Source organism: Halichoerus grypus, chromosome 2 (assembly GCF_964656455.1).
Source record: "Halichoerus grypus chromosome 2, mHalGry1.hap1.1, whole genome shotgun sequence".
In the NCBI taxonomy this organism is placed as follows: domain Eukaryota; kingdom Metazoa; phylum Chordata; class Mammalia; order Carnivora; family Phocidae; genus Halichoerus; species Halichoerus grypus.
In genome coordinates, this window is record NC_135713.1 from 47576353 (window position 1) to 47590778 (window position 14426).

General features: G+C 46.8%; 1 protein-coding gene across 3 annotated transcripts in view; it reads left to right on the forward strand.

The window, feature by feature from the left end:
• CYFIP2 (cytoplasmic FMR1 interacting protein 2) overlaps window positions 1-14426 on the forward strand; it is a 124861-nt gene that overhangs the window by 20581 nt on the left and 89854 nt on the right. For all 3 annotated transcript variants that reach the window (XM_036096233.2, XM_078066791.1, XM_078066792.1), the window contains 5 exons: window positions 1203-1292; window positions 6085-6162; window positions 7725-7826; window positions 11317-11498; window positions 13289-13385. In XM_036096233.2, the coding sequence (XP_035952126.2) occupies window positions 1203-1292; window positions 6085-6162; window positions 7725-7826; window positions 11317-11498; window positions 13289-13385 (549 nt within the window). The remainder of the gene's footprint in view (window positions 1-1202; window positions 1293-6084; window positions 6163-7724; window positions 7827-11316; window positions 11499-13288; window positions 13386-14426) is intronic.

The window sequence follows — 14426 nt, forward strand, 5'->3', positions numbered from 1 at the left end:
CCCTAGAGCCTGCCTGGGTAATTACTTTTCCTTCATGTATGTGAAAAGAGCTTTCAGCTCCCCATAGCTGCTAATGGCTCAGGGAAGCCAGTCACCATTGTTTGCTTTTGCCTGGGCTTCTGATAAACCATGATCAGATTGCTTAAAACCATGACACCCCCCCCTCCACCTCAGGGCATGCCGGGAAGGGCATCGGTGTAGCTAGAGTCAGCCTCACAAACAGCCCCTCGTCTGGGCGTGCTGGGTGAGTATGCCACGTGAGGAAAGAATAAGTTAATACAAAATTTTTAGCTCTATTTGACCTTTTGTAGGTTCTGGGACTGCTAACTGAGACTAAATATGAATGCATAATATATTTGTAATTTTGTTCAGTAGTTAGATTTTATTAAGCACATTCCTGAAGATTCAAGTCACAAACTTAGCTTATTCACATTTTCTAACCCAGGTTAAATTTTTAATTACATAAATATCTTTTTTATTACAAGCAATACAGAAAAGTATAGCAAGTAATTTCCCTGTAACTGTGGCTACACACATACACACACACACACACCTTTTTACAATATATGATATAAACATGTATTATACATAGATATAGATATATACATATTTTTTTTTTAACCAAAAGGGAACCATACTATATATATTGCTCTATGATTTGGCTTTTTTAACTTAAAATTTATTATGGGTATTTTTCCATGACAATACTACAATGCCACCATTTTATTTTTAACCACCACCTAGCACTTATAAGTCCATCACATGGATATACTATTATTTATTTAGCCTTTTGCTGTTAATGGACATTTGGATGGTTTCCAGTTTTTCTGTCACAAAAAATGCTGCAGTTATCATCCTTGTACATAAGCATCTGCAACCTCAGGTGAGTGTTTTTGCAACTGCCGGATGAAAGCAATGCACATCTTAACTTTTAACAGCTATTTAGGTTTCTCTAGTTTAAGCATTTACTTCCAAGGCTCGGGCAACCTGGGGAAGCAGATGCGGGTCCTGTCTAGCCGGCGCCTGCCCAGTGTGAGTCAGAGTGGGATTTTCTTGGGGGAAGATCAGAGGACGATGTGGAGATAGGTTTCCCCAGAGACCTGTGGCGTTTTTTGGCAGCGGTTTGGACTCATTTTTGGACACCCAGCCACCTTGGACTCGTTTTCCAACAAACAAATGTTTCTGTCCTCTAATTCCTACAGGCTAACTTTGACACAAACTTCGAGGACAGGAATGCATTTGTCACAGGCATTGCAAGGTACATTGAGCAGGCCACGGTCCATTCGAGCATGGTAAGTTGGTGTGATCCTGCCAGCACAGGGCGGGGGTGGGGTGGGGGCGGGCATGTGCTCAGCTCTCCCGGGAGCTGCCTGCCTCAGTCAGGCCCATTTCCATAAGCCCGTTCTCATGCCCTGCCCCACCCGCTCCCAGTGCCTGGGGCACGCTCTTCCCCTGTCTTCCAGCTTTGCAAATCCTACTCACCTGTAGGTCCCCACTTGATCCCACTCTTTACATCCCTGAACTTCTGGAGCCCTATAGGTTAACATATGATTAGATCCTGCCTTGTCTTATACTCTACAGATTACTGGCTGTGTAGGAATTTATCTCTTGATCAAATTTATCTCTGAGAAAGCAAAAGGTTTCTCAGAAAGAAGAGATGATGGTTGTAGAATAATACCTTTTTGACCCAAGGAAGTTGGTGGTTAATCATTCACAAGTGGGGTCGATGGTCTAATAGGTCTGTACCTGACCCATCTGTGAGGAATCATCCACTTCCCTCTTGGGCTTTCATTGGTTTTATTCTCATGTAGCCCTGGAATTTGAAGATTTCCAGAATCCTCATTCAGAGGCTCTGTCTGCAGCTCATTGGACCTTTCTCACTGTATCAGTTATATGCTAAAGCCTTGCCTTACCATCCCTGACCCCATTCATTCAATAAATACTGTGTACCTGGTACCTGCAGAGACTGTGCTAGATGTTGGAGAGGGGCTGTACAAGGACAAATAGGGGCCAGTCTTGATTCTCAATGAGGCAAGAGGGAAATAGACAAGCTTTGCCTTTATTGAACACTTTCTGTGCAGATATTTTATTTATTAAAAATTTTTTTTTAATTTTAATTCCAGTGTAATTAGCATAGTGTTATATTAGTTCCAGGTGTACAATATAGTGATTGAACACTTCTGGACATGACTCAATGGTCATCATAAGTATTCTCTTCATCCCCATGACCTGTTTCACCCATTCCACCCATACCCCACCCACCTACTCTCTGGTAACCATCAGTTTGTTCTCTATAGTTAAGAGTCTGTTTTTTGGTTTGTCTCTTTTTTCCCCTTTGTTTGCTTGTTTTATTTCTTAAATTCCACATATGAGTGAAATTATATGGTATTTGTCTTTCTCTGACTGACTTCCCTTAGCATTTTACTATCTAGTCTCTCTAGGTCCATCCATGTTGTTGCAAATGGCAAGATTTCATTCTTTTTTATGGCTGAATACTATTCCATTGTATTACTATATACCACATCTTCTTTATCCATTCATCTATCGATGGACACATAGGTTGCATCCATATTTTGGCTATTATAAATAATGCTGCAATAAACAGAGGTACATATATCCTTTCGAATTAATGTTCTTGTACTCTTTGGGTAAATACCTAGCAGTATCATATGGATCATATGGTAGTTCTATTTTTAATTTTGGGGGGAACTTCCAAACTGTCTTCCACAGGGGCTGCACCAGTTTGCATTCCCACCGGCAGTGCAAGAGTGTTCCTTTTTCTCCACATCCTTGCCAACACTTGGTGTTTCTTGTGCTTTTGATTTTAGCCATTCTGGCGGGTGTGGGGTGTTATCTCATTATGGTTTTGATATGTACTTCCCTGATGATTAGTTTTGTTGAGCATCTTTTTCTGTGTCTGTTGGCCATCTGTATGTCTTCTTTGGAGAAAGGTCTGTTCATAAGTTCTCTGTCAGATATTTTAAATGCACTGTTTGAATTAGTTCTCATCTCAACCCTGTGAGACAGGTTTTATTACAATACCCATTTTACAGACAGGGAAAACCAGAGTTCGGAGAAGTTAAGTAAATTACTCAAGATCACGCCACTGACAAGTGACGTTGCCAAATGCAGGTCTGTCTGACTACAAAACCTGTGCTCTAGATTACTCTGTGCGGGCAAATAGAAACGCAGGAAGTTAAAGGTAAATGACATGGTAAAAGTTCAGAGCTCTGTGTTTTTGAAGAATCCTTGAGGGGATCAGAGAAAGCTTGATGATGAAAGAAGGGCCTTTTGAATAGGGCCTTGTGTACTATATGTGTACAGACACACATGCATTTTAACCATATATAAGATGATTTAAAAGTATAAGATATTCTCATACATGATATCCTTGGAGCCTTATAACAGCCCTGTGACTTGCAAAGGGATCATTAGGTCCATTTTAGAGATGAGAAAACTGAGACCTGGAGAAGTGAACAAGCAAGTTTCTCATGATCCCACAACTAGTAAATCACAGGGTGGAACCTGGAATCCAGGCTTTTGATTCCCAATCCTGATCTCTTTCCACTCAACTCTGCTGTCCCACATAGTTAGAATTTTATCTGTCAGAGATGAGGTGGGGAGGGCATACTAGGTGGTAGAACCAGCAGAAGCAAAGGCACAGAGACAGAAATTCTCAGAGACTTCCTGGGTCTGGGTGTCGCCGTACATGCACATATATGGTGTCTCTTTCTGTGTCCACATTCCCTTTCCTGAGCTGCACACTGGAATTGCCTTGAGAGCATTAAAATATACTGGGGCCTGGCCCCAACCCTGGGAATAAGGATTTAGTTCTGGTGGGGCATGGCCTGGACATGAGGAGTGAACCAGTGATTGAGGCCAACTCTACATGAGAAAACAGTGACATTTTCAAGGTAAAAGGTGAGCCCAAGCAGAGAGAGGACCAGGACTTAAGTCTCCTGAGGCCCCACTTAGGGCTCTTTCTGCCACACCGTCCTGACCTCTGTACTCCAGTCATACGATAGATCTGGTAGATGGGCACCGAACTATCCATAGGGCAGAGTCTACACCGTTATTGTTTGCCACCCTGTTCACGGCACAGAGCCCGGAGCCTGGGACCTCAAGCGCTCAGTAAACCATTCACTGAGTGAACGTCGGAATCCTCCCCCTGCTGGTGGGCTGTGCGGTGCTAACAAGTAGACGCATGTTCCCTACGTTACTGTTGCTTTCCTTTTTCGACCTCTGTTCTGAACCAGGAGCAGCAGGAGACCTGCAGGCTTGATCTTAGTTCTCTCTGGTCTCAAGGACAACATGTTATTGACTTTACAAGTGCTCCAAATTAAGAATTGAAAGTATGACTCATCACTGACATTTGCTATTGAAAACAAAACTGTAAGAAGTAACAAATTCCAAATTGAATCTCATCTAGCACAAGGGAGATATTATGAAATAGATATGATACGTGGAATAAAAAAATTAGTAAAGGCTCGTTTTTATATCAGAGCAGACATTTGCAAGAGAGATGGTCTAGTGATATCATTTTTTTATTGCTTTTTTGTAAACTTCATACAGTATCAAATTCACCATTTAAAGGGTACAACTGAGTGGTTTTTTTTTAGTATATTTACAATGTCATACCAATATCACTGTCATTTTATTTCTATCACCACAGAAAGAAGCCCCAAGCCCATCAGCAGTCCCTCCCAATTCCTGTCTCTCCCCATCCCCTGGCAGACACTAATCTGCTTTCTGTTTCCGTGGATCTGTCTGTGCGGAGCCTCTCCTCTAAATGAATCATGTAGCATGTGGCCTTTTGGGACTGGCAGAAGGTTTTCCGAGTTGATCCATATTGTGGCACGTATCAACACTTCCCTCCCATTTACTGTGAAAGATGCTGCACCGCATCGTATTTATCCATTCATCAGTTAATGGCCATTTGGCTTGTTTCCTCTTCTTGGTGTTAGGACAGCACTGCTGCGAACAAGGGTGCACATTTCTGTGTGGACGTGTGTTTTCATTTGTCTGGGATGTATATACCTAGCAGTGGAATTGCTGGGTCATGTGGTAACTCTGTCTCACTTTTTGAGAAACTGCTGGACTACCTTTTTCCTAGTAGTACTCTTACTTCCCTTTGCGGATCACCTAGAGTGTGTGTGTGTGGGGTGTGTGTGTGTGTGTGTGTGTGTGTGTGTGTGTGTGTGAGATTTAATTTTCATGAAATTCTCGGAGGTTGTCCTTGTCATTAAACAGACACTAAATGGAGAATTTTAGGTTAAGTGATTTCTTGAAGATCAAAGGACTAAGAAGTGATGAAGCTGGGATTTGAGCCCAGATATTTAGAACCTGAGTTTAGGGCTTAGCACTTGGCGAGGTGAGGTGAGTCATCCCTGTGTTTTTCGGATTCATTTCCCATGCTGTATATTGGTTTTGCCATCTGCTATATATTATTTTTAAAAATTGAGCTTAATCATTTTCTTGCTTCTGAAATAGTAGCATGGGCTCTTATAAAAGGGCAAACATCATACTCTATGATATGAAAAGTGAGAGCCCTGTTCATCCAGCCCCATAGAGAGCTTGCTCCTTGTCACAGCTTGATGCATACTGCACCAAAATATTTTTCGGTACGTGACGGTATACTTTCATAATTATTACTCTTTGTTTTTTAACCTACCTGCCGTACATTCTGTTTCGCTACTTGCTTATTTCCTTGCCCACGGTGTACCTGAGACAACTTTTGCTCTGGGAACAAATAGATCTGCCTTCTTTTTTGCTAAGGTTCCTGTGCATCTTCGAAAACTGTGACCAGCTGGTGGCGCCCTCGGGTGCCTGTGGGGGCTCACTGAAGCTGGGGCTGCTCAAACGTTAGTTGTGTCCCTGGGAATACGAGTCACCTGGGAGTTGTATCGAAGTGCAGATTCTGATCCCATAGGCCCAGGGAGGGGCCCCAGAGTCTGCACGTCTTGTCAGCTTCCCGGGTGGCGCTGATGCTGCTCGCTGTGACGGCATGAGGCTCTTGGGGGCCGTGAAGGAGCCTTCTGGCACCAGCGTAATTTCTCCCTGCTGAGTGTGCGTTTTGCTTTTCAGAATGAAATGCTGGAGGAAGGGCATGAGTATGCGGTCATGCTGTACACCTGGCGCAGCTGCTCCCGGGCCATCCCGCAGGTGAGACTGTCCTCGCTGGGTGGCTCTGCGCCACTTCGGCCTCAGCCAGAGAGCTGAGCCTTTCCGGGTGCAGGGAGTGAGGCAGGGCCTGGTAGTCAAGGGTGCTTGCTCGAGACATTTGGAGAGCTTCCCATTACACTGGTGGCAACTTAAAAAATATTTGTTCAATTTATTTCAAAAGCAATATGTACTACCTATATAACACCCAAACCGTTGCCCAAAGGTATAAAGTAAAAAGCAAGACATCCCCACCTCCTCACCCCACCACCCAAACGCACCTCCCACCAAAGCCTAATCACTATGGATACTTTGCTGCATATTCCTCTGCTTCTTTTTCCTTGAACAGCATGAATATTCCTACGAATATTATTTGTAAATTATCATTTATTTGTATTTATAAATGTATATTGTTTATATTTATATGTATATTATTCTGCCACTTGCTTTTTTCCACTTAATTCCTTTTTAGTAACTTTTTTGTGTTGACTCATGCAGGTATTATATTTACCGTAATTATCAGCATCATATTTATATCCCATTATAACAAAATTAACAAACCACAGGTGTGCAAAGTAAACAGAAACTATTCCTCTCTCTTCCCCCTAACCTAAGCCCCCAGAGGTAACTACTTATTAACAGTTCGCTTTGAACTCTTTCAGATTTTCTATGCCTCTATTATATATAGACACACACACACACACACACTGTTTTGTTTTGTGTTTTGTTTAACAAAAATGGGATTCAATTACCCTTCATGTCCTGCAGGTTTTTTCACCTGTCAGTTTATGGTAGCAATCTCTCCATGTCACTTCACAGAGATCTGTCTCATTCCTTCTAGCGCCTTTATGATATCGTATGAATACATCATATTTTATCCATTTAATCATCGACTGGTGGGTATTTACCTTATTGCTACCATTTTAAGAATTTCTAAGCAACAGTGCAAAGAATGTCCTCATGCTTTTCCTTCGCTCACTGTTCAGTTTCACTTGACCAGTTAGCAGTCTGGGGTGTGCAGGCTATGAAAACATCTGCCATGTGATTCTGATGTGTTAAAAACTACTGGGCAGAGAAAATGGGTTTTTTGATGGGGCCAAGTATGGCCGGGGGATCTCATGCCATGTGCATGCGGAACAATGGCTGGAACATTTTTCTCTGCTTAGATGCTGGTGGGGTCCCCCTGGGGTAGGAGTAGGGGAAAGGCTGAAGGAGGGAGACCTTGCAGATCAAAGTAGATGTGTATAGAGCTCATGGTCAGGGCACTGCAAAAGGGCTCTATTAATGGGCGCCTGGGTGGCTCAGTCGTTAAGCGTCTGCCTTCGGCTCGGGTCATGATCCCAGGGTTCTGGGATCGAGCCCCACATCGGGCTCCCTGCTCCATGGGAAGCCTGCTTCTCCCCCTCCCACTCCCCCTGCTTGTGTTCCCTCTCTCGCTGTGTCTCCCTCTGTCAAATAAATAAATAAAATCTTTATTTAAAAAAAGGGCTCTATTAATAAGATGACAGATGTGAACCAGAACTGCCTTGGCAAAGGAGGATGTGTAATCTCCCCTCTCCCCACAGGTGAAATGCAATGAGCAACCCAACCGGGTCGAGATCTATGAGAAGACAGTGGAGGTGCTAGAGCCAGAGGTCACCAAGCTCATGAAGTTCATGTACTTTCAGGTGAGGGGGTAAGGGTGGGTCTGAATCAGGAGACTCGAGAGTCCCCACTCTGCCAGCTACTGGGATCTGGATTTTTGACCCAGGTTGTTTGTCCATGGAGCAAATACTTCTTGTTTGCCCCTGACACACCCCTTGGTGAGCAAGACAGACAAGCCTCCCTCTCTCCACGTGATTTACATCCTAGTGAGCACACGAGTGTGTTTCGGGTAGGAGGAGAGACTGACGGTAAACAATACTCACTCCTTTTCAGGGTGTAGTAAGTGCTGTGAGTAAGATAAAATTTAAAAATCATAACTCTGGGGTGGAGGGTGTCTGTGACCTGATGCAGCTTTAGGGACACACACACACACACTGTTTTGTTTTGTGTTTTGTTTAACAAAAATGGGATTCAATTACCCTTCATGTCCTGTAGGTTTTTTCACCTGTCAGTTCATGGTAGCAATCTCTCCATACTGAAATCTGTATGTAACAGTCATCTGGCGTGTGAGGATCGGAGGAAGAAGGTTTCAGGCGGAAGGAACTGCAAAGGCCGGAAGGGGCACGGCACGTTTAAGAAATACCAGGCAGCCAGGGGGGCTGCAGTGAGTAGGGACGGCTGACGGAAGGTGACCTGGGGGAGGTAGACAGGACCTGATCTTCAGGGCACTGTAGGCCAGGAAGTAGGACATGAAAAGAGTATGTGGATTTTATTCGAGCACCATAGAAGCCACTGGAGGTTCCTCGTGACATGTTCTGGTTTGAGGTTTTGCAGCACCGTTCTGGCTGCTGTGGGGGAAATGGATGGGAGGTGGGGGACAGTTACAGATGCGGAAGGTGGGAGGGGAGAAGAGTGACAGCAGGGAGGCCAGCTGGGAAGCCAGAAGGAGGAGTCATTTCAGGAGGAAAAGAGAAAAGAGCACCGTGGGGCCTCCATGAATGGAAAGCAAGAGGGCAAGCTGGTTAAACAGAAGTGGCAAAGGGAGAATAATGCCAGTCGGTTGGTTATTCTGGTCATGTCGGACGCTGTGCGGGAGTGCAGATTGAAGACTTGGAGGCCAGTCTGTACCCTGGGGTGGGGTCGTGGCACACGCTCTGTGCCCTCCACAGGTTCCACGGAAGCACTGAGCGTCATGAATAGCCTCGCAAGCACTGGCCGGATGTCCACCCTGCACCCAGCTCTGCCCAGGCCTGGGGGTGGGAGATGGGACTGTCTGGGAAAGGTGCAAACGCGTGCAGCCCAGGGCAGGAGGGCTGGCTTCCAAGGCAGAGAAACCCAAGGTTCTGCACACTGTCCCTGTGTGCCTGTGAGTTCTGTAACATCTGACACCTTCGGTTCTCACCTTGGAAATCATGCCTCATCTCAGGTGTGTGGTGAGGATAAAGGAGGTCTGTTTGTGAAGAGCCAAGTGGAGCCCTGGTCACAGAGTAGGTGTGACAAATGGCAGCCGCTGTGACTAGCATCACGGCCCTGCCCTCAGGAGCCTGGTCTCTTTGGGAAGGCAGGTCCAAGAGAGAAGAACTATCCAGAGGCTGATGGAGTGCTAATCGAAGGGCCTTCCGACAAAGTATTTAGAGAAGGGAGGATCTAGAGTAATCTAGAACTATGCTGTTCAACACAATAGCCATTAGCCATATGGGACTATCTACGTGAAAACTGAATAACACTTAAAATTCAGGTCCCCCAGCGCACTAGCCATGAAATGAAAAGTGCTCAGTAGCCACTTGTGATGAGTGGCTGCCGTATTGGACAGTGCAGTCATGGAACATTTCCATCGCTGCAAAAAGTTGCGTTGTTCTTGGACTCTGAAAGGAGAAAGTAGGGCTTGTCTGGGCTTTGAAGGAGGGGACTGATTCACTGGGGTGGGGTATCCCATGTCCATGGAGTGAAGTTCACAGACAAGAGTGATTTCTCTCCTTCCCCCCTCCCCCTCCTCTTCTTCTTCCTCAACCTCCTCTTCTCTCTGTGTCTCTCTGAATTGTTGCTTTAGCCTATTTTTGTTGTTGGTCAGCTGCTTTTTTTGGTAACATATCTTTTGAATGTAATTCACATAACATACAATTTATCCATTTAAATTGGACAATTCAACAGTTTTTATTAGTATATTCACAGAGTTGTGCATCCATCACCATAATCAGTCATAGAACATTCTCACCCCCCAAAAGAAATCCTATACCCTTTAGCTACTACCCCATCATACCCTCTACCTTTCCCCCTCCAGCTCTAGGTAACCACAAATCTGTCTTATGTCTCTATGGATTTGCCTCTTCTGGACATTGCATTTAAATGAAATCACATAATATGTGATCTTTGGTGACAGACTTCTTTCACTTAACATATTGTTTTCAAGATCCATCCATGTTGTAGCATGTACCAAAATATATGACCAAATACTAATCTACTGTATAGATCTATCACATTTTATTTACATATTTATTAGTTAATGGACATTAAGTTATATCCACTTTGGGACTATTATGAACAAGGCTGCTGTGAATATTCATGTATACATTTTGGGGCAGATGTATTTTCATTTCTCTTAACTATTCTCCCTGCTTCTATCTTTGCCCCCTACAGTCGATTCTCACCATAACAGCTACTGTGACCCTTTTAAAATACAATTCAGACCATGCTACCTTTGACTCACTCAGTGTAGAAACCTGAGCCCTCACAAAGGCCTGTGAGAGCCAGTGGCCCTGGTCCCTCTCTGCCTCCAGTTTCTTCCTTCTGCTCACTTCATTTCAACCACCGGCTTCTTGTTCATCTTTCAAACATGTCAGGGACACTCCTGCCTCAGGGCCTTTGCACTGGCCGCTCACGTTATCCAGAATGCACTTCCCTCAGTTACCCTGTCTTTCTCCTTCTCTTTCAAACTCTTTTCCTAAAAGTCACCTCTGGATGATTCCTTCTCTGATCTTCCTACTAAAGTGTACAGCTCCCCCTGCCCTCCCTACCCCCCTTTCCTGCTTTATTTTTCTCCATGGTACTTATCACATTCTAATATAGAGTATTTGTTTTGTTTTCTGCCTTTCCTCACATGTAAGTGCCTTAGGGCAGAAATTTTTTTTTCTGTTTTGTTCTCTACTCTCCTCCAGTGCCTAGAATGGTTCCTGGCATGTAGTAGATGCTCAATAAATACTATTTATTGGATGCATGAGCCTCTCTCTCTGAATGTCTCTCTCACTCTTGGTCCCTACCCTACTCATGCCCTGACACTGTCCTAGATGCCGGGATACAAAAAATGAGTAAGACATAATACTTCTCAGCAAAGGCATGGTGAATAAATTCATTGGTTTGACTCACTTGGCTGCAGGTTCTGGGCTCCCCTCTTGAAATGAGCTCTGGATTAGGGACCCCTCTAAGAAAGATCTCCTGGCAGATCTGACTTTCTCTAAATGTCCACGCTCTGACCAGAGCCCCAGGGGAGGGAGTCTTGATCCTGCTCTCCGCACAGAGCACAGCGAGCCACCCTCCGGGGCTGCCTGTCCTTACTTGCCGCCCCTCCACCTGCAGCGCAAGGCCATCGAGCGGTTCTGCAGTGAGGTGAAGCGGCTCTGCCATGCTGAGCGGAGGAAGGACTTTGTCTCCGAGGCCTACCTTCTGACCCTGGGCAAGTTCATCAACATGTTCGCCGTCTTGGATGAGCTGAAGAATATGAAGTGCAGCGTCAAGAACGACCACTCTGCCTATAAGAGGTCAGGGCACCCTCCCCTGACCCCCCTCTTCCTGCGGAGCTGGCCTAGGGGAGGCAGAGGCTAGAGCCCTTCTGCCGGGCTCCTCCTCCAGAACCAAACTAACCATTCCCCAACCCTGCAGGGTGGACCTATATCTGTCTTTGCAGTTTGAGGAAGATGCCGAGCTGAGTCTTTGGAAAACTGGGTCTTTGTAGGTGTTCTGTCTTAAGACGGGGTCGGAGCCTCATTTTCCCCTACCTGTAGTGGTTTCCCATGCAGTTTGGGACCAGGAAAATAATCATAAGATGGTCACATCAGTCATTTTCTGCAAGATTCAGAAAGCCAATTCAAACTGTTTATATAAAAGAAGGAACTAGATTGGCTCCCAGAACTGAACAGTTTCATTGTATCTGGATCCAGATACTCAGATGATGTTGGTCTGTTTCCCTCTGCCTCTCGGCTCAGCTTTCCCGGATAGCAGCTTCATTCTCGGGCAGGCCTGTGCCCTGTGGTGGTCACCAGCAGCTGTAAGCTTCCCTCTGACCAGCGTAGCAGCCCCAGCTTCAAAGGAAAGAAAGGGTGCTTCTTTCACATACTTTTGCAAAAGTCCCATGGAGGATTGTCATCGCTCCGGCTTGGGTAGCGTGTGGACCCCTCCCTCAGTCCCTGCTGTGAGTGGGGCCTCCAGTTGGGCAGGTGCTTGCCAGAGTCAGTTGGGGGTCAGTGTCAGATGAAAGAGAGACTGAGAGTGGGCCAGGAATTGTCACTCTCCAGACATCAGGATACAGCCACCCAGAAGGTGGCAGAGGACATTTGAAAGCAACAGGTATCTTTCCTGTATGTTGCTGAGGCTCAGATGAGCGGGGCAGTGTTTGGGGATGTTTTTTGGGAAGGCTTTTCTGTGTCACTGGTGGAGAGGGCCCCTCCTCCTTGAGTCGCATCCTCCTGGGGCTCCAAGGGAACTGGAGAAAGCAGGGAGCAGACTGATTCCCACCCTTGTATCCTCCTGAGTGGACTGCGTAACCTGGGGGTACGTGCCCACAGGCAGAGCCCCATCTCCAGCCTGGTTCAGAAACGGCAGCTTGCACAAAGATTTCGGAGACAACTCATGGCATAGTATCTCCTGCATCTCCCCCCCTCCCCAGTTTCTCTCCAGTTTTGGCCACTCCTTGCATTTGGTCACAAGTGACACGCTCACAAGCCACGTGAGCAAGGTGGGGGTCTTGTCTGTGCTCTCACAGGCGGCCCTGACACAGGCCGCTCCACCACCAGGTGAGGCTGGAACGGCTCAGGCGCCGTGGTGTTCCCCCTTCGAGCCCATCATCCCTTCACCTGCAGTCCTGTTAGCTGGAATAGATGTGTTTCCATGCAGGGCTTTGCTTTAGAAACTTGGAGGTTTCCTGTAAATAACATAGTCCACGCAAAACCAGCGCGCGCCCTGCCTGGGATTCTTCTCCCCATTTCCGCTGTGCGGTCCCATGGCAGGTCACAGCCCGGCGCAAGGATGCTTCTTTCACTCTGGCTTGCCTCCTCTGGTTGGTTGATAGGATGCCAGATGCCCTTAAACTTGCTGGGTTTGACCTTCAGCGTATTCTTGCCTCTTAATTGTAGGTGCTCTTATTCCAGAGTGTGCCTGGCCCCCAACGAAAGACTGCAGAATTCACTCTCCTTAGACAGTAGAGTCAGCTGTGCTATTCAGTGCACCTTAGCCTCGGGGGGTGGTGGGGCACTGGGTTAGGTGGGAGCGGGATCGTGAGGCTCGGCGTGGGTGGGCTGTGCTTGAGCAGTCCTCTCCGCGACTCCGTGTGCAGGGCGGCACAGTTCCTGAGGAAGATGGCGGACCCCCAGTCTATCCAGGAGTCGCAGAACCTTTCCATGTTCCTGGCCAACCACAACAGGATCACCCAGGTGATGGCACATTCCTTGTTCATCTTGGCCTGGCGTCCCATGCCACAGGCAGGGGCCTGATGATCAAGGGACCACAAGCAGGGGAGCTCAGTACAGATGAACATACCCCACTTTCCTACTCCTGAATTAGCAGACTTAAGTCTCCCCTCCCAACCACAGGTAACCCTTTTACCCTCCGTGGATTTTGTTCCCTGAAAGCCTTCCCAGCCCGCACGCTGCCCCCACATCAGCGAGGATGAGAGCCTGGGTTCTGGAGTTTGACAGCCTTGTTTTCTAATCCTGGACCCTCCACTGACCCCTTGTGAGACCTTGAGCAAGGTCTAAGCCTCAGTTTCCTCATCTGTGAAGTGGAGCTGTTATTTTGAGAATATGACCTCCATCTCCTAGGACTGTTGTGAGAAATGAGACACCATTTCAAAAGCCCTTAGTGAGCAGAGCCTGACGAATGGTAAGAGCATAAGCTGCCGTAGCTATGGTTACGGCCGCCACTTTGCTGGACGCCCCCATCAGCTACGGCTCTTGTGCTCTGACTTTATGTAACCCATCTTGCTCACCTGTCAGGTCAGCCTAAGCACGCACCAGCAAGAATGTGAGCAGGGCCCTGGCTGAGAGGGGCCCTCCATCTTGGAAACGTTTCCAGGCCCAGGCCTCTCTCGGGGCTGCTGCTGGCTTCACTGGGCCCTTCCTGCTCTTGGTTAACTGCAAAAGGCTGTCAGTGTTGACGTGTTTCTTTCCCGAGACTCAGCCCCACGTCTCAGCCCCAGCTTGTCTGTGGAGAGCACTAGCCGTGTCTCCCACGGCATCCCCCACAGGGGCCCAGGTTGTCCCTTTGGAGAGAAAGGGCCTGAGGTGGAGACCTCGGACTCTCCTCCAATGGGAAATGCTCCTGTACCACTGTGTCCTGCAGGAGGGGCACGCCTGCTGGTCCCGCTCTCCTCTCCCGGGCTGGGTCTTTCTGTCATCATCTGAGATGTCATGGCTAAGGCTACGCCCTCAAAACCAAGCCTAGATTGCGACAGACCTGTTGCTGTAAAGCTGAAC